This window comes from Rhinolophus sinicus, linkage group LG16, assembly GCF_036562045.2.
Source record: "Rhinolophus sinicus isolate RSC01 linkage group LG16, ASM3656204v1, whole genome shotgun sequence".
In the NCBI taxonomy this organism is placed as follows: domain Eukaryota; kingdom Metazoa; phylum Chordata; class Mammalia; order Chiroptera; family Rhinolophidae; genus Rhinolophus; species Rhinolophus sinicus.
Window position 1 is genome coordinate 21,110,374 of NC_133765.1, and position 23,189 is coordinate 21,133,562.

At 56.2% G+C, this 23,189-nt stretch overlaps 1 protein-coding gene across 7 annotated transcripts in view; it reads right to left on the reverse strand.

Moving 5' to 3' along the window:
- EMID1 (EMI domain containing 1) overlaps nucleotides 1-18,324 on the reverse strand; it is a 45,165-nt gene extending 26,841 nt beyond the window's left edge. Inside the window, exons 1-5 of one of the 7 annotated variants that reach the window (XM_074321384.1) lie at nucleotides 17,819-18,319; nucleotides 10,620-10,733; nucleotides 10,030-10,133; nucleotides 2,027-2,110; nucleotides 881-942 (exon numbers count right to left, since the gene is read on the reverse strand). In XM_074321384.1, coding sequence (XP_074177485.1) covers nucleotides 881-942; nucleotides 2,027-2,110; nucleotides 10,030-10,133; nucleotides 10,620-10,733; nucleotides 17,819-17,919 — 465 coding nt within the window. In that variant the 5' untranslated portion in view covers nucleotides 17,920-18,319. Of the gene's footprint in view, nucleotides 1-880; nucleotides 943-2,026; nucleotides 2,111-10,029; nucleotides 10,134-10,619; nucleotides 10,734-17,818 lie in introns of all 7 variants that reach the window. The other 6 variants (XM_074321382.1, XM_074321383.1, XM_074321385.1 and 3 more) reach the window with 6 other exon arrangements.
- Between the last annotated feature and the right edge of the window lie 4,865 nt (nucleotides 18,325-23,189).

Here is a 23,189-nt window from a genome sequence, read left to right on the forward strand (position 1 = left end):
AGGGCTCCCACGCCTCATAACTGGGGTTCTAACACATTCTGTCCAGAAGTTTGGTTTTGCCAGTTGATACGTCAGGGGCATCTTTTCAGGTTAGAAAATGGAGGTGTTGTTCACAGCTGTCTAGTATTCCACTGAGCCATGCTCCCTAATTATGCAATCACCCTTTCTGTTGTCTGGTTTTCAAATTTCCCTATTAATACGTAACACTTTGGTAAACATCTTTGCATCTAATCTTAAGACAAATTTCCAGAGGAGAGAATGATGGAGGAAAGGATATGCAGACAAAGTGTATATGCCTCTACGTGTGTTTAGAAAATCTGGCAGAAAAGATGCTTAAATGTTGACAGTCGCTCTCTCTGGGGGAACAGGTGACTGCTGGGAATGGTTTTCTGGTAGGTTTTCCACAGTTCTGAGATTCTTGTGTCTCTGAATTTAGAATGTCGTAGTTTTTAATTGTTAAAAACTTTTTGTCTTGAAATAATTTGAGACGTGCAATAGATAGTTTGCTTTTGAAAGTAGGAAGATAGTATTATGGGAGAGGAAGGATAAAAGATGAAGGTGACAGAGCAAGGAGGGACCCAGCCAGGAGCTCTGGGGGGTCTCTATGAATATTTGGCTGCGGTGGGGATGGGGTGCAAGGGGGAGCTCCACGGGCCTCCTGGAAGAGCAGTCCAGCTATCTGACCGTGAGCAGGCTTCCTGGGGAGGGGCACTGTGCGGAGGCCGAAACAGCTGGATGGAAACAGAAGGGAGGGTGGTGAGTGCCTGGCAGGGAAGTTAGCTGCCTGACCATGGGTGTTGTGGGAACGCTGAGCAGGTTGGGCAGGGGGTGCAGGGAGGGGGTGGAGAAGCTAGGGGCAAAGAGGCAGCTGCTCACCCACCTTGGCCTCCAGCACCTTCAGGCGCTCCGTCAGCTCCGACACTTTGCTGCAATTGAGACAACCTGTGGGAGGGAGGAGGCTGGGGCTGGGGCCAGGGATCCCAGGTTCCCCTGGAGTCCCTGGGCAGGAAGGAGGGAGCGGACAAACATCTGATCATCCCAACCCACGAGATAGCCAGTGCAGGGAAGGGGCTGCAGAGAACAACTTATCCCGGGTGGACCACGCCCTGTGGGTTTCTCCCACTGCAGGACCAGGGATCCAACTCCTGTAGCCTCTGCGAACAAAATAACTCATTTCCGGGAAGCCAGGGCAGGAAATCCTGTTGCTTCCCACCTGGATGAGTCTGGCCTGGGCTTGCTGGCTTTGGGGACCAACACATTGTTTTCTGGAGTGAACTGGCCTCAGATTTGCCACCCTCTGACCGTCCCTCCAGACCACTGTGCAGCCCTGTGCCTCCAGCCTCCGTGGTGATACTTCTTAGTTATGCATAACACTTCCGGCAGGCTTTGGAGCCTCCTGGCTGCCCAGTACCGCTGAGCACTTTACAAGCCCGACTCTCTAGTCCTTACCAATATCCTGTGTTTTAGGACAAGCGTCACCCTCATTCACACCTGAGGACACTGAGCTCAGAGCAATGGTGGATGAGTGTGTAACAGGCACAAAACCTGGGGTTGAGTCCCAGCGCTGCCCCTTCCTGGCTGTGGGGCCTCAGGCGGGGCAAGTCCTCTCTCTGACCCTCAGCTTCCTCCTCTTTAAAATGGGGACAGTGATGCCTTCCAGGGGGGTAGGGACACAACTTTGAGGATTAAACAAGACGATGGAGAGCACCTGGCATGGTGCTTGCACATTGAAGATGCTCAGAAAAGCGTAGTTTAAATAAAAAGAGGAAACTGGGGGCTTGGACCTGAGTCTGCAAGAGTCTGGGGGTCAGGGGTCTCCAGGTGCTGGGGCCCAGGCCAGACTCTCCTCTGGGGCCCTTCCTCTCCCCGCCAAAGTTTTCTTTCCAGTGTGGGCAAGGGCAGGGTGCTCTTCCTGACCCTCTACTGCTGGATCCAGATGGCTTTTAGGGCACTCCCCAGTTTGCCCATGCCCCCTGCAGACCTTCCCTAGCCCAGAGGGACCCCAAGCAGCTGCCCCAGGACCCACCTGAGAAGGCTGTGGGCCGAAGCGCCATCCGCCGCATGGCACTGCCCGACCAGCCAGGCTCCACGACGCCAGAGGAGCCTGCAACTAAGGGAGAGTGGGGATGAGAGCCTGCTGGCCTACGTGTTTGGTCAGACCCCCCCATCCCCCGCCCCTCCTGCCTCAGCAGGGATCCCTACCACGTTTCCCTGAAATAAGACCTAGCCAGACCATCAGCTCTAATGTGTCTTTTGGAGCAAAAATTAACATAAGACCCAGTCTTATACGACTGAGTAATATAATATAATATAATACTGGGTCTTATGTTAATTTTTGCTCCAAAAGACGCATTAGAGCTGATGGTCCAGCTAGGTCTTATTTTTGGGGAAACACAATATTCCAATTAATGCAGAGGGAGACAGAGGACCAGAGAGGTGGGACAGTTTACCTGGGCCACACAGCATAAACTGGGCTGAGCTGGAACAAGGCTGCAAACCTGATGGGCTGGGGAGAGGGGCTGACAATGGGTAGGGGCCATGGGTGAGGCTGGGGGCTTCCCCAACAACCCCAGCAAGCTGCATGTGTTAAGAGCTTAGAGATAACAGATGCAAGGTTGGGTCCCAGCCCTGCCATTTGCTGAGTTGTGTGATTTGTCCTCTCTGGTCCTATTTTCCCATCTATAAAATGAGGTCATAAGGCCACTATATCTCCCAGGCTGGTATGAGGCCTGAGGACGGCAATGTGTGCAAAAGGCCCACTGAGAACACACAGGGCCTTGCACACAGTAGGCACTCAGTAATGGCAGCTGCGACATTGCTGTCCACACTCTCCCTGCCCCACTTGGTAAGAAGATACTGAAGTGTATCCAGCCCTGGTTTTAAATGAAAACCAGAGGGAGTCTGGCTGCCTGTGAGGACAAGGGGGGCCCGTTCCAGGAGCCCACCCCCATCACCACCCCTATGAGGAGCAGGCTGCCTGGCTGGTCTGGTTTCGGGGGGCTGGAGGGATGGGCTGGATAAACCAGGGGCAGGGGGCACAGCTGGAGGTGCTCTGGAGCTAGCAGTGGCAACTGCCCCACTCTGCCCCCTGGGCCTGCCTTTTAAGGCCACAAAGTGTTGTCTGGGGGTAGAAAAGACCCAAATAAGGTGTGGGTCTGGCAGCTTGAGCCAGGCTGTGGGTTGGTGCAGGGAGTGAGAGACACCGGGAACTCAAACCAGACTGGTCCCTCTGGCCAGCCCCCAGCAGGGACGCTGTCAGACTCTGCTCTAGGTCCCACCATGGGCCTGTGCAGGCTGGGCCTGCATCCCCAGCATACCCTCCTCAGGCACCTGTGACTCAGCCCAGCTCAGGGGGTAAATCTCTCCCAGGACAGAGGAAGGTGGGTTGGCAGCACAGGACTGGGCAGAGGTTGGGGGCTCTGTGGATGGGAGGGGGTGATGCCACTGTGAGCCAAGGCCAGTGCTAAGTGCTTTGCAAAGCCCAGCTCGGTCCTACTGGGCCCAGAAATTCTAAGCACTTCACATGTACAGTCTGAACTCGTTACCCTCAAAACCCTATGAGGGGGTGCCAGTATCACCTCCACTTTACATGGGGGAACAGGCACAGAGCAGCTTGGTATTACCACTCCTCGGTCCCCCATGCTCAGGTAAATGGATGAGTGGATATGAATATTTCACCTTGGGGGAAAACGAGGCAGAGAGGTGAAGTGACGGGCCCTCGGTCATCCACCTGAAGGCTGGAGCCTAGATTTGAACCCAGGTTAGTCTAACTCCAGAGCCCATCTTCCTCTCTCCTGGGTCACCTGGCACCTTGAGTCAGCCTCCAAGGCCCACCGGGAGGCCTGGTGCCAGCGAGAATGCTAGTTTCTGAGAATAATGGCCCCGCCAAGCCCTCTTCATCCTCTTTGCTTCCAGGTAAAGAAGTAAAAGGCCATACTCTTATTCTTTTCAGGACGTTAACCAAAAGCAGCAGCCAATCCTCCAAGCCTGGAGGGGTGGATTTTTCTCTGGAAGAAGCTTTGGCAGAGCACCGGCCCTGCCTGCCCTCCCTACTACTCTGCCATCGTTTCCCTTTTTTCTCCATGGCACTTTCTGCCCTCTAACATGTCATTTACTGTGCCAGATCTCCGGCCTCCTGCCGATCACCTGCCCCCTGGCTAGAACATGCACCCACCAAAGCAGGGACCTCCTCCCTCCTGTGCCTGGCCTGGAAAAGGGCCCGGCGTGCAGTAGGGCCTCAGTGGTCTGGATAAACCTTTTGTTGATGAATGAATGAATCACTGGCTGAAAATGAATTTAAAGCAAGTATACAAAATAATGGGATGGCAGATATAACTCTCTTGTAAATGAATTTAAATGTTCTCATGTCACCTAGGGTGTCCTCGAGTTACTAATTCATGAACTTGTGGTTGAATATTCTTTTCCAACTAATTTGCTTCTGGACATTTCACTGGAAGCCAGAGAGGACCAGAAAAACTAATGAAAACATGGTCTGACCAGCAGCACAGATGTAACTGGCTCAAAGGAACTGTGAGTTAAAATTTAAAAAAAGAAGAAGAAAAGAAAGAAGAAAGTTTAAAGAAATAAAACTGTCAAGAAAACTAGAAAATATTGGCTCTGGATTCAGGACTCACAAAAATTAGCCCCAAAACTCTCCCAAATTCTGATAGACAGAAATACTTTAAGGGATGAACCAGGTCATAAAATAGCCCTATAGCACACAGTAGGGGAAAAGCCATTGGTTGAGGGGGAGGTCTCCTGTAGGACAAAACTGTCACATCCCTCCTACTGGTGTTGGAGGGTACCTGGAGCAGGTCGCAGTGGGTTGAGAGTCCCCCTCACCCTGGCCTGGTGGTCCATCCTGAAGGGCCTCTTCCCAGCCCCAACCACACCCTCCCAGGAACTTCAAGTTGATTCCAGAACCACAAACCCCAGATCCACTCTGGGAGCCTGACTTCAGGCCACTTCCCACCACCTGGGAGGTCCCCACCAGCAGCTCCCCACACACACACATACACCCAGTCTCCCCACGACCCTCCCCACAGCTGCTGCTCTGATGTCACCTCTTCCCATGTCACCTCTTCCAGGAAGCCTTCCTGGACAGACCAGGGCACAAAGCCCCCACTTGAGGCTCTTATCACTCCCTGTCTTGACCTCCACAAGGCCAGTGCCGTCTGCAGTTTCTAGCCCTGTGCCCCCATAAACAGCTGCCTTCTCTGCCCAGTGCCAGGACTGAGATAAGAAGCCTCTATGCTCCTTTTCATTGGATCCTCATGAGATCACTGAGGCCCACAGAGAAGAAACTGTTCACACAGTAGGACTAGGGAAGCTGGGATTCAAACCCTGCCCTAAGCTAGGAAGAGGGATGTGAGAAATTGGGGGGGAGGTGCGCATGTGGGCTCCATCTCTGACTTTCTCTCCCAGAAAAGGGGCTTCCTTGTTCACAAGCCACCCCCAGGTCAGCTGGGTCCAGTAACCACAGGCCACAGGGGTATAGCCTCTCCAGCTCCAGCCAGGTCTCTCTTTCAGGGAATTTACTTTGCAAATGTAAATATTTGCTGCTGTTGGCCTGAGCCAGGGATTGGGGTCAGGGCTGGGGCTGGGAGCTCCAAGAACCCTCCAGCAGGCCTCTGGGAAACTTCAGTCTGCGACTGGCCTGGCCTCTTCTTTGGTAAAAAGAGGTTCCTATTCATTTCCTGTGCACCCACTTTATGCCAGGTCCATGCCAGGCACTGGAGACACAAGGGTAGTGATGGCCAGTGGGGGTGGGGGGGTCACCATAGTCAGGTCGGAGCTCCAAGGTCACAGGCAGAGGGAGAAACCACTACCCAGGCGATGGGGTGGGAGAAAGGGCCAGTGTGGGCCGGGGGTAACATGGAGAGGGCAAGGCTGGGGCACATCGCTGGGGCATCCGGGAGGGCGAAGAGGGGAGCTGCCTGGCTGGGGGTGGAGGATGCACTGAACAGGAGGTGGGAGGTGGGGCCTCTGGGTCCGCCCAGACAGGAGTGGAGTGGATGGTAGCAGATGCGGGCCGATTCCTAGTGTTTAGCCCTCGGGACTCTGAATCCACAGAGTAAAGCACAGGTATGGCACGTGGTTAGGGTTTGAAAGACATGTGTGGGAAGGGCCTGGCCCTGGATGGGGGGAGACCAAGGACCCAAGAAGGGCCCAGGCTGGATCCTCTAGTCTGTTCTTAAGCTTTTCTGCTGTGTGACCTTGGGCAAACTTTTTTGCTCTCTGGTTCCCCATCATGGAAGACAAGGCTGTGGGGATCCACAGATGGGGAAGGGACATGTGTGCTGAGGACAGTGGGACAGTGAGAGAGACACAGAAGCAGCCTGGCTCCCAGGGGCCCCATGGAGGAGGAGGGCAAGGGAGACCCTATTCCTCTTTCTGTTTGGGGGAGGCTGGAGCTGAGATTGGCTTCTGCCAGCCTCCTGGTGCCCCAAATGTTGGAACATATCCCCCTGGAAGTCCTCAGTCAGCGCTGCTGCAGAGCAAAGACCCTGGCTCCAGATCATACTGGGCTTTTTATTCAGCTGTGACCCTAAGAAAGGCATTCCCCTCTCCCAGCCTCAGTTTCCACATCTGGACCTTCTGTACCGTGACGTGATGGCATGATGCAGGTGAGTACAAGTCACAGTGCCTGGCATGGAGGATGGTGGGAACGTTTCTTCTTCTTGTCATTATTCCTGCAGAAGAGTCTGAGGCAGGGGGATGCTGCAGACCTCAGGTTAGAGCCCTGGGAGAATCCTGGCCATAATGCTTCTTGCTGTGTGACCTTGCGTGAGACCCACACCCTCTCTGAGCCTCACTGTCAGTGTCTGAACAATGGGGCTGATGGGCGAGAGACCTGTCTGCAGAGAGCCCCTGCAGGCAAGGGGACATGGTGGCCACAGCAGCCCTGTTCTCAGCAAAGCTCACCAGCCCAGGCCATTCAGCGGGTCAGGACCAGCCCACATGATACTTTGGTTTTGGCTCTTCCTTGCTCATTGTTTTGGGGGTGGAGGAGCAGGCAGCCAGTTGAGAGCCTCAGCCAGGCTCCCTCCCTGCCATCTAGCCCCACTTGCCAAAGCCTGGAGCCCCTGATTGACCCATGGTTAGGCAGGTCCCAATCCTGGTTTTCATGTGCTGAGTGGCCCCAGGCCAGCCCCTTCACCTCTCTGAGCCACAGTTTCCCCATCTGTAAAATTAAGGCCACGGGTTGTCATAAACATCAGAGACCATCCTCACTCATCACAGAGTGAACGTTCTTATTATGCAGATGGGAAAACCAGGGCTAAGAGCCTTGAAGTCCATGGCCTCACCAAGGTCAGGTCTGGAGACTCAAGGCCTGTTTGCTGAGCAGCTGACTGAGAAGTGGGGTCTCAGAGGTGGGAGGCAGGGCAGTTCTTGAGAGCCACCACAGAACCCCCAGCACAGGGGCTGAAGAGGAGAGAAGAAGACATTTACGGAGCATCTACTATAAGCAAGCTATAAGTCTGGTCCTCATAATAAGGTATGAGGTAGGCACTTTTCAATCTTGGGTGACTTCCAGATAGAGATAAGGTTCAGAGAGGTAAAGTGACTTGCCCCAGGTCACACAGCAGAGAGCAACTGATCCAGGGCTGGATTTTGGAATGGTGGGTGTTCCCTCTCCTCCTTCAGCTCACCACAGGCTGCTTCTGTCGCCCCTGGTGACGCAGCTCTATGGCCCCAGGGTCATGTCACAGCACTGGGCAGACCATGAGGGCGGTCACCAGCAGGGGAAACAGCTGGGGGAGGCTGGCCTGAACCTGGCTGTGAGAGGAAGGGCAGGGCCCAGGATGGGCTAGCAATGTCCCCATGCTTCCCCACCCCATTCCCAGGGCTCTAGCAGAACAGTTTTCCAGAATATCCAGGCCAGGGCATCCCTTTACTCAGCTCTGACCCTGTGGGTGGTGAGAGGCCCTTCCTGTCCCATCAGTCATCATGCAGTGCCCACTATGGGCTACCGTACCACCTGCAGGTCTTTACTGCTTCGTTTCATTTTCACAACATCCCTGGGAGGCAGGCTCTATTATCCTGCCCATTTCACAGGTGAGGACACTGAGGCTCAGGACGGGGTGCCCCAGGCTGCCGCAAGAGTACACAGCAGCGTGGTGCTCTCTAGAGAAGGCTCCGCTCCCTCTGAGTGGGCATGAGACGAGTGCTGCTTGAATTGCAGCTTCCCCGCCCCCTAACCCCGCACCCTTGCACAATGACTTACACAATGCACAGGAAGTCCCCCGGCCCAAGGCCACACAGCTGGAGTATGGTAGAGCTGGCCTGGCCCATGAAGCCCTGGAGAGCCCTGAAGGCCCTGACGAGGGAGCTGGCAGACATTGGCGTTGGCCTGGCCCATCCTGTACCTCTGCCTCTCCATTGGCAGAGCTCCCAGCCCTTACTCTGGCTCCCAGATGCAAGGCCTCAAGCTGTTGGACTCCAGGGCATAGGCATTGCTCCCACCTGTCTGCCCTCACCTGCGCTATGATGGCCCTGCAGACCCGGGAAGGTCTGTCCTTGGGAGAGGAGCCAGGGACAGAGTAGCCTTTGTCTGAGCAGGCCCTGCCTGGGCTCAGGCCCTCTAGGCCAGGTGACCCCCACACCCTGAGATTTGCCCCCTCCCCACCACCAGCTCCTCTGTAGCCTCCTTGGCAGCAGTTCCTCCTGGTTGGCTCTCCTCCTGGCCCCCAGGGCCCTGCCTTCCCCTCTTCCTCCCAGCAGGGACAGGGGGTGCTGTACCTGGCTCCCCTTCATGCCTGCCTCTCCCAGACTCCCACACTGGCCTTGGTGGCTGCCTCTCTGTACAGGACCCCTGCTGGGCGTTGGGCTGCTTCCTTCTCCCTGGCCGCCCCACTCCTCCCCAGCTCCACTCGGGACTCTCCCACCCCTCATCGGAACCTGTCAGGCCTTCTCCCTGCTCTACTTTCTGGTAAGCCCTGCCCCCCACCCCATGTGACTCTGGGCATGTGACTCCACCTCTCTGGGCCTCTGTTGCCCCCTCTGTGAACCGCGGCTGTTGTGGGGTCCCAGGGAGGTGAAGCACGTAAATCTTTCAAGAAGCACCTAGGAATGGCGACTTCTGTTAGCATCACGTTTCCTTGATTTCAGAGGCCGTGTTTCACACGTTCCTTGATTCAGATGCTCGTGTTTCTGGCATCAGAGTATGTCTTGCGGCGATGACATTAACATGCTGTTTTGGGGCCCTGACTGCCTCCTTCTGTTGAGGTTCTCACACACCTCGTTCTCGGGCTGGTTCTAGCCGAGGCCAATCTCTTTGGGCCATTCCTGGGAACACAGTCCGTGGTGTTTAAAAACCTTTCTCTCACTGGGTTCCGCCCGGCCGCCAAGGTGGGTGCAGCCTGGACCACTTAGCAGAGAGACAGGGAGGCCCGGGCTGCTTCCTCTGTGCCCCTGCTGGGTGCTCACCTCTGAGCCACCCCATGGCACACAGAAAAGGGGGTGGGGGAAGCGGGTCCCTCTGCCTGGGATGCACACCATACATTGGACACCCAGTTGAGTCCTCCCATCCCTGAGGACCTGGGGGAAGCCAGGCAGACTGGGGTTCCAATCCTGACTGCCACTTAGGAGCTGTGTGTCCACTGCCTTCCTGAGCCTGTTTCGTCACCTGCAGGAAGAGTACAACCATCCCCACCTTGCTGACCCACTGACCTAAGTGGAGCTCTGCTTCCATGCGCTGTCTGTTACTATATCCCATATAAATGTCTGCATCGGCTTTCCCCAGGTGTGGAGGAAAGGCTTGCGATGGTGTGACTCAAGGTGTGAGCTACACAGCACGTAGGAAATTTCTCCAGGGGTCCGAGCGTCTCTCATGAGGCAGGGGGTCAACACCCAGGAGACAACAGGTGCCAACTGTGTCCGAGCTGCGCCTCGCTGGCAGCTCTACGTGGGGTACCCCAGTGTGCATGGCATTGTACACTGCGGTACCTAGCGACTAAGCAACAGTTTACAGCTCCCTCCCACACACCCTTGGGGAAGCCCCTGGCCCACACCGGGGGGCAGTCCTACCTTCCTCGCAGCTAGCCCCCGAGTGCCCGGGGCAGCACCTCCACTCTCGGGCGGTCACTGTCTTGTACATCACTTTGTATGTGGGTCTCACCACGGTTCTGTAGCTGAAAGAGTGCCCAGGTGGCCTGGCTCAGACAGGGTCCTCTGCTGTTTCTCCCACTGTCCGTGGGGACAAACCCAGAGCCCGCAGGGTCCTCTGCCACCTCTGGGCCCCTTTGGAGCCTCTCTCCTCCTACATTCTAGGATTCAGCCCTTTCACTCCTTCCCAACGTTCCAGCTGTGGGGATCTGGACACCAACTAGACAGGAAGCCCCGCAAGCTGGGCCAGCCTATCCCTAGCAGGGAATGCTTGCTGAGTGAAGGCATGTGGGTGAATGGTGGGACCCCTCCCCCAGGAAGCCCTCCAGGGTACCCCAAGAGTACAAGGAGAGGTGCTGAGAATGGGCATAGGGCCAACGCTCCCTTTGCTCCACCCACCCCGGGGTCCTAGCCTTCCTGGGCACTCCCAATGCCCTCCCACTACCACCAGGCCTTTGCCCATGTTGTGCCTACCCCTGGAATGCCATCAGCTCCTTCACAGGCTCACTCACCTGTTCCCGGGGCAGCTCATGGGCCAGGGGCAATTCTGCAGCACTCGCTGAAGGTAGGTGCCATTTTGCACGTGGCACGAGATGGTGCGGGTCACCACGTATGAGCACCAGTTCCTGAAAGAGACCCCCAGAGAAGAAGCTGAGGTGCCATGTGGAGTCCCCTGCCCAAGACGCTGGGAGGACAAGTGAGAAGGTCTGTGTTCTCTCCAGGAGCCCTGAGTCTCCAGGCAGAGACCCCTGAGCTCTCAGAGTCCTTTGGGCCCCAGTGGGAGTTTCTGTGCTTCGGTGGCTAAGGAGTTAATTCCACAGCCCTAGAGGAGGTGGGTGTGCTGGCGGCTCAGCTCCGGTCCAGCTCTGGCTCTCGGGAGATCTTAGGGAATGAGCTTCAGGGGGCAAGATGGGAACAGGGCATCTTTGAAGGGCCTCTCCCTTCTCAACCCAACCTGTCCAGGCTTCCACTGCATCCTGCCTCCCACCTGGACAGCAGCAGTGGTTCCTCTATTTTGCCCGTGTCTCTCCCCTGAGGGAGTACCATAAACTGGAAACCTGGCTGTGTCGCTCCCTTGCTTACCCCATTCACCCTGAGTCCTTGAGATCTCCTGTGCCCACGTCTGCTGTAGATTTCATACCTCCAGGCTCTTGCTCTCATGCTGGGCCCACTGCCCGGGGTAGCCTTCCCTCACTTCTCCACGCGGCACGCCTACCTCCAAAGCTCCGCTGTGCTGTCACCTCTCCCCTTGACACTCCCTACTCCCATCTCCATCTGTCGCAGAACTGATGGTTCCCTGCCCTGGATCCTGTAGCACTTTGTCTACCTGTCACGTGGAATTCAGCTAGTGATTCATTTCGGCCTCGCCCCTCTCCTGGCATTCGAGAGAAAAGGCCCTGTCTCACCTATTCTTGGGTCCCGGCTGTTACACAGCGTCCCCAGCATGGAGGACTGACTTCAACAAATGCCAACTAAAAAGCATATTGCAATGTACATATTAAGCACATATTGTATGCTAAGGGTATTTACATCTTCCTATGGTGAGCCAGGAAGGCACCCCCCATTTTATAGAGGGGTAAATGAGGCTTAGGAAGAGGGAAGAAACTGCTCATGTCACAGAGCTGGTGCGTGGTGGAGCCGGATTTGAACCGAGGAATGTGGATGGCCTAGCCTGGCCCCTGACTCCATCCCAGAGGCCTCAGCTCCCGTCTCCTCCCCGTCTCCGAAGCCACGGTCCGTGGCTCTGTGAAGGCCCCAGCCTGGGAACCTGCTGACCCTGGGCTCGAGGCCACAAAGGAAAGTCTGGTGGGGCGGGGGGCTCAGGCTGAGAAGGGTCACCTGAAACGGTCCCTCCTTTCCCAGCCCTGGCAAAAAACACAAGGCCCGTGACCCCGTGCAGGGCTGAGGGCTGCTGAGCACCTGGAATGTCCCAGCCATCACAGAGGTGCCTGCCACCACTGAAATCCAGTCCCCCAGCTGCTGCCCTGCCCCCACCCAGGCCCACCTGAAGGAGACAGACCTTAGCTGGGACCCGTTGACTAACTTGCTGTGGGACCCTGGGAAAGTCCCTTCACCAGTCTGTGCCACGCTGGAATCAGTCCAGGAGGAGGAGACAGCGTAGCCACAGGCAAGGAGGTGGGAAACCAAGGAGAGGGAATGGCTCTGTTTGGCCCAATGATGTGGCAGAAACTCAACAGAGCCCTGGGTCTGCCATCCCATGGAAGAGGAAACAGGTTCTTGCTGCAGTGCTGTCAGGAATGGTGCAAAATGGGGAACAGCCTAAACGGGACCGCGAGACACGGAGAGCCAGATGCTGTGACAGAGCCTAAGGTCTCCATATGTAAGCCACTGTGCCTACTTAAGGGGGGAAAGCCTGTGCAGACCAATAGAAAAGGAGTGCATTTCAATTATACTAAGGAAGGAGGAGAAAGCCAAAATAATATTTATACATATATGCACATATATATGTAGCTATGTGTGTATAGGAAAAATCACACGCTCACATCATATTGCCACCTGTGGAAGCAGGGAGGGCTTTCCATCGCTTCCATCTCCTGTGCTCACGGCAGCATCCAGTTATGCTTGCTACAGCCAGGATAGGAGCTGGGCCCAGGGCCATCCGCATGCCTGATTATGAGCGCCACTTTACAGATGGGAAGACTGAGGCTCTGGGGTCTGGGAATGCCCTAGGCACCCGTGATGAGTGACACAGTCACGGCTGGAACTCAGGTCTATCTGAACCCAGAGCTTGTGCTCTTAACCACATGCTGGCAAGGTTTTTCCTAACAAGCAGGTGGGGATTTTATAAGTTTAAAAAGATACATTTCAAAAAGGCTGCCAACCCTTCAGAGTCTCTGCGTCCCCAGAGCTTTGGTTTTAAACCTGTTGGAGTTTTGTAGTGGGGGGTGGGACAGAAACCCCTTTAGGAAAGTGATGTGAGTTGTGCCTCCTCTACAGAAAAATAGATAAAATTTGGGGTAAAGTTCAAGGGGAGCTGGGAGCTCCCTGCAGCCTGTGTGACACCCCCCAGGCTGGGCCAGGAGCTCTGTGAGTGGAGAAAGGAGGGAGGAAGGAAGGGAGCAACCCCGGGCAGAAGATAGTCGGACGCTCCGGGCACAGAGGGGGCCCTGGGGACAGAATGAAGACCCCATGCCCCTATACAGATGCACACATAAGACACACACACACGCAAACACATGCACACACATCATATGCACACACAGTGAGCATAAGGCACCTGCAAACACACATGCCCATGGACACACTCTATGCTTATGTGCATACAACTCCCAGACACACGTGTGCCCATGTGCACACACACAGGCCCGCATAAGCACACACGTACACACACACTCAAGCAATCAGACCAAGGCGAATCCGGCAGGACAGGGCTACAGAAATGACCGTCCTCTCTGCACTGGGTCCACACCTGCAGACACAGCGATGTGCACACGTGCACCTGGACAACACCAGCGGAGATGGCCAGTGACTGCCCCTCCTTTTCCTAGGGGGGAGCTAGAGAAAACAATTTTTTCTTCTTCTTCCTTAATTAAAATCTCCCCCATGTGGGTTGCTCCCTGGCTCCCTGGTTTATTTCCCACGAGTCGGGGTTTACTTGAATCCTCTGCTTAGGAGACATGGAGCTGGTGTCTCCTAAGCTAACTAGACAGTTTAGATAGGAGGGGACACTGAGGCCAGGTGGGGGCCAAGGTCAGCCCTTTGACCCCTCCCCTTGGGGGGGTGACCAATAACTTGAAGATCCCAGCCCCGCTGGTCCCTGTGGGATGAGCCCGAGCTCCCCGACAGGGTCCCAGCCTGGCCTGCTGCCCTCCCGCCCCTCAGTCCACCTTCCAGAGGCAGAAGGAATTCTGTAAACCACATATCTCACGGTGCCACTGCCCGCCATGGAATCCACGGCCCGTCACAGCTCGCCATCACCCTGTGAGCCCTGCCTGCCCGTCCCACAGGCTGCTCTCCTTTCCCGAACACTCTTGTTGCCCCTCTTTGACTTTCCTGCCTTTCCTCCCAGGTGTTGAATTCTCCCCATCTCAGATCTTTGCATGTTAGATTCCCTCTGCCTGGAAAGGCCTCTTCTACTCCAGCAAACTCCTACTCATCGTTGGGGTCTCAGGCCTGAGACCCCCCCCTTCCCACCACAGAATTGGGCACCTCCAGGGGCCCCCCCCTTAGCCACTTGCAGCAGCCCTGAGCGTTTCCCTCCCAGGCAGGTGCTGGGGGAAGGGCACAGTATCAAGCCAGGATGAGGCTCAGTCTGGGGGCCCTCAGGAAGGTTTGCTGAATGACTGAGTGACAGTGGCCCTGGGTGAGGAGCCAGTAGATGGTTCCAAGAGATGGTTGCAGTTCCTGGAAACCCTGCCTCAATCGTGCTGCCCATGGGGGCTTCCTTTCCTGGGGTGTGGTCAGAGGTAAGTTGCCCAAGAACCTGGTGAGGCTGGGCCACCTACAGTGGGATGGGGCGAGGACAGGGCCTGGGAGGAGGCAGCCCTTCTCTCCTGGGCCTGCCACTTCTGCCCACTCAGCACCTCCTGCTCCCCCAGAGGCTGCCGGAGGAGAGAAAACAGGCCAGACCAGCTCAGCCTGGCACCAGCTGCCCCCACTAGTCCCCCCCACCTGCCCTCCGCCCCCTGCCACAAGGGGCCCAGGGGACTTTCTCTCTGCGGGGCCCAGGGCTGCGATCCGGAACAGTGATAGGGGCTAATTGGAGGAGGCAGCCAAGCGGGCTGGGGGCCAAGGGCCGTTATGAAAAGGAGAGGAAAGAGAGGAGACGTACCGGGTGGGGGTGGGGTGACTAGAGCCAGAACCCCACATTGGAGGTGAAGTCCCAGTCCTAGCTCTGCTGCGTCCTAACTTGGTGACTTTGGATAAGGCCCTGACTCTCTTTGGGCCTCACTTTGTCCATCTGCAAACGGGGACAGCAGATTTTTTCTCTGGCAGGGGAGGTTTCAAGCAAAGCTCTTAGCACAGTGCTAACAGTTATTGAGAATTCTTGTTCCTGGACTATGATATGGGTCCCACAGCCTTCCTTTGGGCTTGGGGACACCAGCACAGCACCTTCCGTGTGAAGTCATCCCCTCAACTGCCGGATAGGGATTGTCAGGCAGGCTCTGCATTTTACAGAGGGGGAAACTGAGGCTCCAAGAGAAGTCACCCAGGTCACCCATTTGGGCATCCAGTTGGGATTTGAGCTCCCTGGAGAGTGGCTGGGGTAGAGAATGCTCCACTCTCTTTGATCCTAGGATCTGCCCACAGAAAGCCAGTACTGCAGGGGGAAGAAGCCTGGGCCAGGACACTAGCAATGCCTTTAACTCCAGAGCCACAGTGCTGAGCTGGGTGGTTAAAGGAAACAGGGGTTCAGGCTGGAAGGGACCTCAGAGGGGCCGGAAGCAGCCCCGGCAAGGACTGAGGGGTGGACAGGGGCAGGGGTGAGCCAAGGCAGCTCTGCATGGCCCCCGGGCACCCTGGTTCCTGGGGTCTCAAAGTCTCACCACATTCCTGGGGCTGGGGGCGGCCCCTTGGATGCCTTCCCGGGCCTCCCCCTCCCCAGGCACAAAGCCTCTTTTCTGCCTCTTGTCCCTTGGCTGCCAAGGGGCGCCTGGGGCGCCGGGCTGGGGGTGGAGGGAGGGCTGATGCAGCGAGACATCCCCTTGCTGTCTCCAACGATGCTGGGATGGGGCCACAAGGGGAAGTCCTGGCAGCTGAGGACCAGATTCCTCCAGCTAGAGGTCCCTTCCCCCATCTAATGTTGGTGATCGCAGGAACCACTGTATAAATCAGGCTCTGACCTGGTCCTTCCCATGGGGGACTGCCCACCCTCAGAACAGGCCCATGAGCAGGGGATGAGGGGAAGGAAGAAACTGAGAAGGAAACTGAGACCCAGGGCTATGAAGTGACTTACTTGAGATCACATGTTGAGTGGGTGACAGAGCCAGGCCGAGCCCCTAACTCCTAACCAAGACCTGCAAACCCCTACCAGACGTGCAAGCTGATGACCTCCGCTGGGGTGAAAAGGAAACTGGACTTGGAAACTGGCTGACCTGGGCTGACGTGCTTTTATTCCTTTCTATGCCTCAGTCTTATCTGTAACATGGGAGCAAGAGCCTTGCCCACGGGGCCTTTGGATGCTCAGGCCACTGTGAACAGACACCTGCCCACAGCCACCATCCCACTCCCAACCAGGAAGCTCGGGGGGTGGGGGGCAGCAAAGAACCCAGGCTGGGAGGATCTGCCCTGAACTGGATGGAGGGCAGGCAGGACCTTAAGTATTTTCAACCATCATCCTGAGCCTGACACTGGGAATTTCCAGTTCAGAGTCTCAGTTATCTTAGCACCTGGGATCCTGGGGGTTCACATCCATGCCACATCCTGGGCAGGTCATATCCCCTCTCTGAGCCTCAGTTTCCTCCGCTATGAAATGGGGACCATAAAAATGCATGCCTCCCAAGGCAGTTAGGAAGATTCTGGAGGCAATAGATACAGGTAAAATACCCAGCCCAGGCCAGCAGTGGTCAGAATGCAGTAGGTGGGGGCTGTGACATCTGCCACCTGTCCGTCCCTGTCTCAGACAACTACTCTTCTGGCCTCTGATGCCTCAGCCATCTCTGCCCTGCAGCCCTCTCCAAGTCACCTGCTCTTGCTAGCCCATCATGCCCCCTGACCACTGGGAAAGGAGAATTTCTGAAAAGAATTAAAGAAGTGAGGCCACAGGGGGTGAGGGCTGGGCAGACATTTGAATGTGATGAAAAGGCCTGGAGAGGCCTGGCTACTCTTTATTGTCTGCCTGAGACAAGGGAGGCGGAGGCAGCTGGCCCTCAAGAGGGGACCCCAGCAGGAGTGGGGAGCTGCAGCCAGGATAGGGCTTGGCAGGTCCAAACAGTGTCATCAAGGCCAGAAAGACACACTATTGAATCCTAGCTCTTCTATTAATGGCCCATGAGCCTAGAAGATTATATTAGTTCTCTGGTGCCTCAGTTTGCTCATCTGCTGAATGGAAACAAGTGCTCCTGAAACTCATTCAGTCCTTTAAGGATTAATGAGGACACTGTATATAAAGGGCCCCCTCACTGGTACTGGGAGATGCTTCACAGACACCAGCAGAGAGAATGCTCCTGGCTTCTGAGAAAGCCTCCGGAAGACAGAGTACTCCCTCCCATCTCTGTCCAAAATGCCAGGTCCCCGGGGGCTGATACTGACCCATGGGCAGTGAAACTCCACCCCAAACTCTTCCTCCTCCAAGGGAAATAAATAGCCGGTACTATAAAAAGCCAGGAGCAAGGAAAGGGAGGAGGGTCCCCGAAGTGTGCGCTGGGGGTGTCCTGGGCTTTCCTATGTGCTGGGCGGGGGCATGAGGGGGATGTTGGGTTAGGGGGATGGAAGTCCTGGGGGAGCTTCTCCCTCGTTGTTCCCCTTTTCCCTCTTCCGGGGCTCTGGGGGTGAAATGGTGAGGGTAGAGGAGGCTGTCGGGGGCTGCCGGTTCCAGACACATGGAGTAGAGGACTCCCCGCGTTGCTGGGGGTCTCTGCCAGATAGCGGGACGGCCCAGGGTCCCTGCCCCCACCCAGGTTGGCACTGCGGTGGGGGACCTGGTCCCTCTCCCAATCCCGGGTTGCACAGACATTGCGGGGAGGGGGAGGGAGTGCCTAAAGTCCCGGCCCCCAACCCAGGGCACAGAAGTGGTGGGGCCAGCCCTTACCTGCGGCTGGAGAACTGGGCTCCTGCGACGCTCCACGCGGCGCTTCCTCCCGGGAGCAGGAGCCCAAGGCAGAGCAGTGCCCAGGCCTGCGGGCCGCCCATGCTGCGCCCGGCGCCCTCCGCGCGCGGCCCCTCGCCGTCGCCGCCCCCAGCCTGTCGTCCACGCCCGCCGGCGCCGCCAGCCGCCCCGGACGCGCAGATCCCGGTTCCCAGCGCAGCAGCGGGAGGGCGGGCGGGGGGCGGGAGGCGGACGCGGGGCGGGGGCGCGCGTTCACTGCCTCGCCCGGCCCCTCTGCGCGGCCCCCCTCCCCCTGCGCTGCTGCTGCCAACCCGGAAGGAGCCCCGGGGGGGCCGGGCGCCCCCGCCAGGAGGCCGGCCAGGTGCCCACCTGAGCCTGGCGCTCTGCGCCGCGTGGTCCTTTTGGGGGCGGGGTGCCAGTTCGGAGATGCCCTCCCACGTGTTGCAGACTGGGGAACTGAGTCCCAGGGCCACGGTCTCAGACGCAGCCAGGACCTGAAGCCGCCAAGCCTGAGCTAATGATGGGGCGGGGGCTCTCCCCCTCATATTTGGGAGATCCAGTTCCTGAGGCACGAGGGATCCGTCCATCCATGCAACAAAGGCTTCCTGAGCAGGGAGCAGTGCGCAGGACACCTCACCTCCGCTTCACATCCTGTCTGTTTAATCTTCAAACCACTCGGAAAGAGGTGGGCACAGTTATCCCCATTTTACAGAGAAGAAAACTGAGGCCCAGGCACTCATAGTCCCCCTGGGAGAAGACCTGGGTTGATCCTATAAGGTCAAGTGTACACTCGTTGCCATATTACAGATGGAGAAACTGAGGCACAGAGAGGCGATGTCATTTGTCAGTGGTTGGAAGAGCTAGGATTTGAACCCAGACCTCCTGACTTCAGAGGGAGTCAATTAGGGAAGAGTATAGACAGCACATTAGCCTGGGCCTAGGTATCTCCATCTGTAACAAGGTAAGGATTTACTTAGAGTGGAGTTTCTTCATCTGGGGTACATGAATGAGCTTCTGGGAAGAGGGCTGTGAATACCACCAAGGTGTGTGCAAGTGTGTGTGTGTGTGTGTGTGTGTGTGTGTGTGATAGGAGTATGTGTTTATGGGAAGGGACCACAGCTTTCATTAGAGGGGACCCCAAAACCCTGCAAAACTCCAGGAGTCTCTAACCCCCTTCTGCCTGAATTGACTTGCGGCAGGCAGTCCTGGGCTGGGGAGCCCCCTGCTAAGCGTGGTGGTGCACTGGGGGCCTGTCCCTCAGAATCTTGCTGTGGCTTGTCCAGATCCAGGGTCATTGTGAGCAGCACTCCAGTGGGAAGGATCTGCCAGCCCCTCCCTCAGATTCCTGGAGACTGTCCTGGACTCAGCAGGGTCGGGCAGCAGCAGGTCCTGCAGCCGAATCAGGATGGGGGAGGGTGTGCTGATATAGAAGCAGCTGACCCCTGTCTCCTGCAGGGCCAGGTAGGTAGTGAGAACTGGGTTCAAACGTTGCCTCTGCCTGAGTTAGCTTGGGCAAGTCCTGCCTTTCTCTGTGCCTCAGTTTCTCTTGTAAAGAGGACAGTTGCACGTTCCTTATGGGGGTGTAGACAGGAATGAGATATGGTAATGCCCTGGCACCCGCTTTCCCCTGCTTCACATGGTCCCTCAAAGGCGCCCTACTTCTTCTAATGACATCATCATGGCACCAACTTTGCCCCCTTGGGGAGCTGCCTGCCTCCCTCTCTTCCATATGTGATTTTGGGGCACCGACTATGTGCCACCTGTCTTACCCCCAAGACATGCAGCTTTGTGCTTCTCCGGTTAGTCCTCGTTTTGACACAACTGGATCAATGACTTAATCCCCTGGATGACTCATCACTCTCAAGGTGCCTTTTCCTGAGAGGCTCCCAGGCCCATCTTCAGGCTGGTCAAGTGGCTGGGAACAGAAACCTCACCCCAAAGGGCACTTTGAGGGGCATGCAGCTCTTTAAGAAGGAGAAGAGCTGGCATCTGTCCTGGGGAGGGTCTTGGAGGACCTGTGAGGTGCCTGGGACCCCCGCTGGGCGCAACAGAATGAGGAGACACCACCAGGTCTTGTTTGCAACATGTCCAAGATGCTCCTGTGATTTAATGGCACACATACAGCTTTACCGTTCGACTCATGAGAACTTCAGGCCCCTGAAGAATTTCTCCAGCAAGGGACCCTCTCTGTTAGACCTGTTATCAACATTTTGACATCAAGGGATTCTGTCCTTGTTGAGGCTGGGATCCCTTAGTCCAGGGTATTTATTTATGACTACAGTCACACCCTGTGGCGGTGTAGCCTGGTGGTTACTGAATAGGCACAGCACCTCATAGGTCTAGATGTCAATTCTATGAGCAACCACGGGTGGCTGTGTGACCTGGGATAAGATACCTCTCCTCTCTGAGCCTTATTTCTTTGTCTGGGGGAAAAAAAAGTCAGGGGACCCTTTCAAGATGCCTTTGGCTTAAGAATTCATGCTTCTGGGAAAGTGTGAAGGCTTTAGGTCTCTGAATGGGCACAGCCTGAAGCTGCCTTTTAAGGGCGCACTTTTCTGATGGATGTCAGCGTGTTTTCTGGTCCTCTTTCCTCCCTGAGCACGAAGGGCAAGAAATGCTGCAGGGAACTGGGTCTTGGTCACTTGAGGTTTCAGTGTTTGCGGAGATGTGGAAGAGAGGGGCCCCTGGCTTGAGGTCTTGGGGCCTGTCCCTGTGGGCGGGGCCTCCTCCCTGGAGGCCTGGTCCTCTCTGCTGCCAAGACCAGACCACAACCGCCAGTAACGACAGCAGCTTCCGTTCCAGAGCAGACTGTGTGCCAGGCGCTGTGCTAAGCATTTTGCTTGCATTGTCTCCTGCCCTCCTCTCCAGCATCCAGGGGGCTGCCTTATTATCCCCAGGTGTGGGGCTTGCCCCACGTCCATAGCTGGCGAGTGATGGTTACCCACCGGGTCACATTGCTGTCCTCTGCTCGAGCCCCTCAGGGGGGCTTCTTTGGGGGGAAAAAATGAGAACTCAGCTCAGATTTAGACTCCCGTCTGGGAGCTGATGAGGTGAGAGAGAACACATGGACCACACAGGGGCATGGACTAGGAGACACACACACACACACACACACACACACACACACACACCAAACACACCCTTCTGGAGCAGGCCATGGGGTCTGGGAAATGGCCCTTCTGCTGCAGATTCACTGACGCATATACCCTGGCCTAGTCCAAACAGGAAATGCTATTCTCCTCATAGCAAACAAACCTGGGTCACAGCCTCTCTTCCCTGTGACCTCCCACTGGGCCCTGACTAAGTACCTCTTTCCTCTGCCTGTATCTCACAGAACAGCCTCCCCAGCTCGGGTGCCCATATCAGCCCCATTCACACCAGTTTATATGAGCTCCACCTGATCTGTGCCCATTCTACAGGTGAGAATACAGTCCAAGGGGACCAAGGATGCCCAGAGTCCATGGTGGCAGTCCCCAAGGACCCAGAGACTGTGGCAGCAGCCTTGGATGTCATATAAGGGAAGGGTCCGTGTAAATGTCAGGGACTTTCAAAGCCTCTGCCCAGACAAAAGATCTGGCTGGAGGGCTTGGCCTTCCCCATGCTTCCAGGTTAGGGAACAATGCCCGCTTTCTGAGCCTTTGATCTGGAGGCCTGGCCCTACTGCCCCTCAGTCCCAGAGCCGGGGGCACCCCACTGGGCCAGGGCGAGAGTGCTGGGGGACCCAGAGAGCCTGCAGCTGCCAGCCAAGTTATTTATGCTCCGTGGAGCTGCCCTTCTCACCCAGCTCATTCCTTCCTCATAGAACTCAGACTGGAGCTGGAAGGGAGTGATGGGAGGAAGGAAGCTGCCGGAAGATCATAAATTAGGGCTCTGAGAGGGCCTTTCCGCCCTCCTCAGGAATTCTCAGGAGGAGAGGTACCTTTGTGGGTTGCCATAAAATGACAAGGCAGGGTACAAGCAAGCATGGCAGGACAGGGTGCCTGCATTTGGAGTTAGGAAATGTGGATGTTCAGTGTGCGTGAGTCCCTTCTCTCTGGGCCTCAGTCCGCCTCCCCCCGCCCCAATCTGGAAAATGGGTCGATACAAGAGTCGGGGACTTTTCTGTGACTGTGTTTGTTGACTGTGAAGGAATGGACACAGGAGAGGTCTGCTCCTTAACGTTTGACCCACTTGCCTTACTCTGGTACCTTCCCCCAAATCCCCTCTTTTCTGCCCCACCTACCTTTCTTGGGATGCCTTGCTCTGCTTCTCTTTCCACACCTCCCCTCCTGCAAAAATGAACGAATGACGTTTCCTTAGGCAGCATCCACCTCGCTGCGGGACAGAGGGAGGAGGTGTTGGCTCTCATGCTAGAGTGCTCATGACTGATATGTTTAATGTTGTTAAATGTTGGAGACACTAACAGGGATTCTTCTTCATTTAAGCCCTAAATCACTGGTAGTGGAACTTCTAGGCTGGTAAGGGGATGCTTGGTGACCAAAGGTCTAGGAACAATGTCGGCCAAGAGAGAGGAGAGGACCTTCTGTGTATGAAGGTGTCCATCTCTCAGCCCCAATGCGGTGAAACCCACCCCCTGCTGGATGCATCTGGAGTGACGGCCAAAAGTCCTTGCAGGGGGCTGGCCCGGTTGGTCATGTGGTTGGAGCTTCGAGCTCCTAACTCCGAAGGCTGCCGGTTTGATTCCCACATGGGCCAGTGGGCTCTCAACCGCAAGGTTGCCAGTTCAATTCCTCGAGTCCCGCAAGGGATGGTGGGCTTCGCCCCCTGCAACTAAGATTGAACATGGCACCTTGAGCTGAGCTGCCACTGAGCTCTGGGATGGTCCGTTAGTTGGAGTGCGTCCTCTCAACCACAAGGTTGCCGGTTCGACTCCCTCAAGGGATGGTGGGCTGCGCCCCCTGCAACTAGCAACTGGCAACAGCAACTGGACCTGGAGCTGAGCTGTACCCTCCACAACTAAGACTGAAAGGACAACAACTTGACTTGGAAAAAAGTCCTGGAAGTACACACTGTTCCCCGATAAAGTCCTGTTCTTCCGCTTCCCCAATAAAATCTTAAAAAAAAACAAAAAGTGCCCGCAGGTTAGATGGATCTGGCAGATGGGAAGGGCAGGCAAGAGGAGCCGCTCAGAGCAGAGACCTTGGAGCTGCCCACCAGCCCCCCAGTGTCAGGAGGTGCCTGCTGGGTCATGAGCACATGGGCCTGCCCGACCTGACATCCCCAAGATGAATGGTTTCCACCTCTGAGGAAGTGGCTCTGAGAGGAAAGAGGAAAATGGGAGGAGGAGATAGAGAGAGGGAGAGACACAGAGAGAGATTCTCAGAAAGAGAGAGAAAGAGAGCCAGCAAGCCAG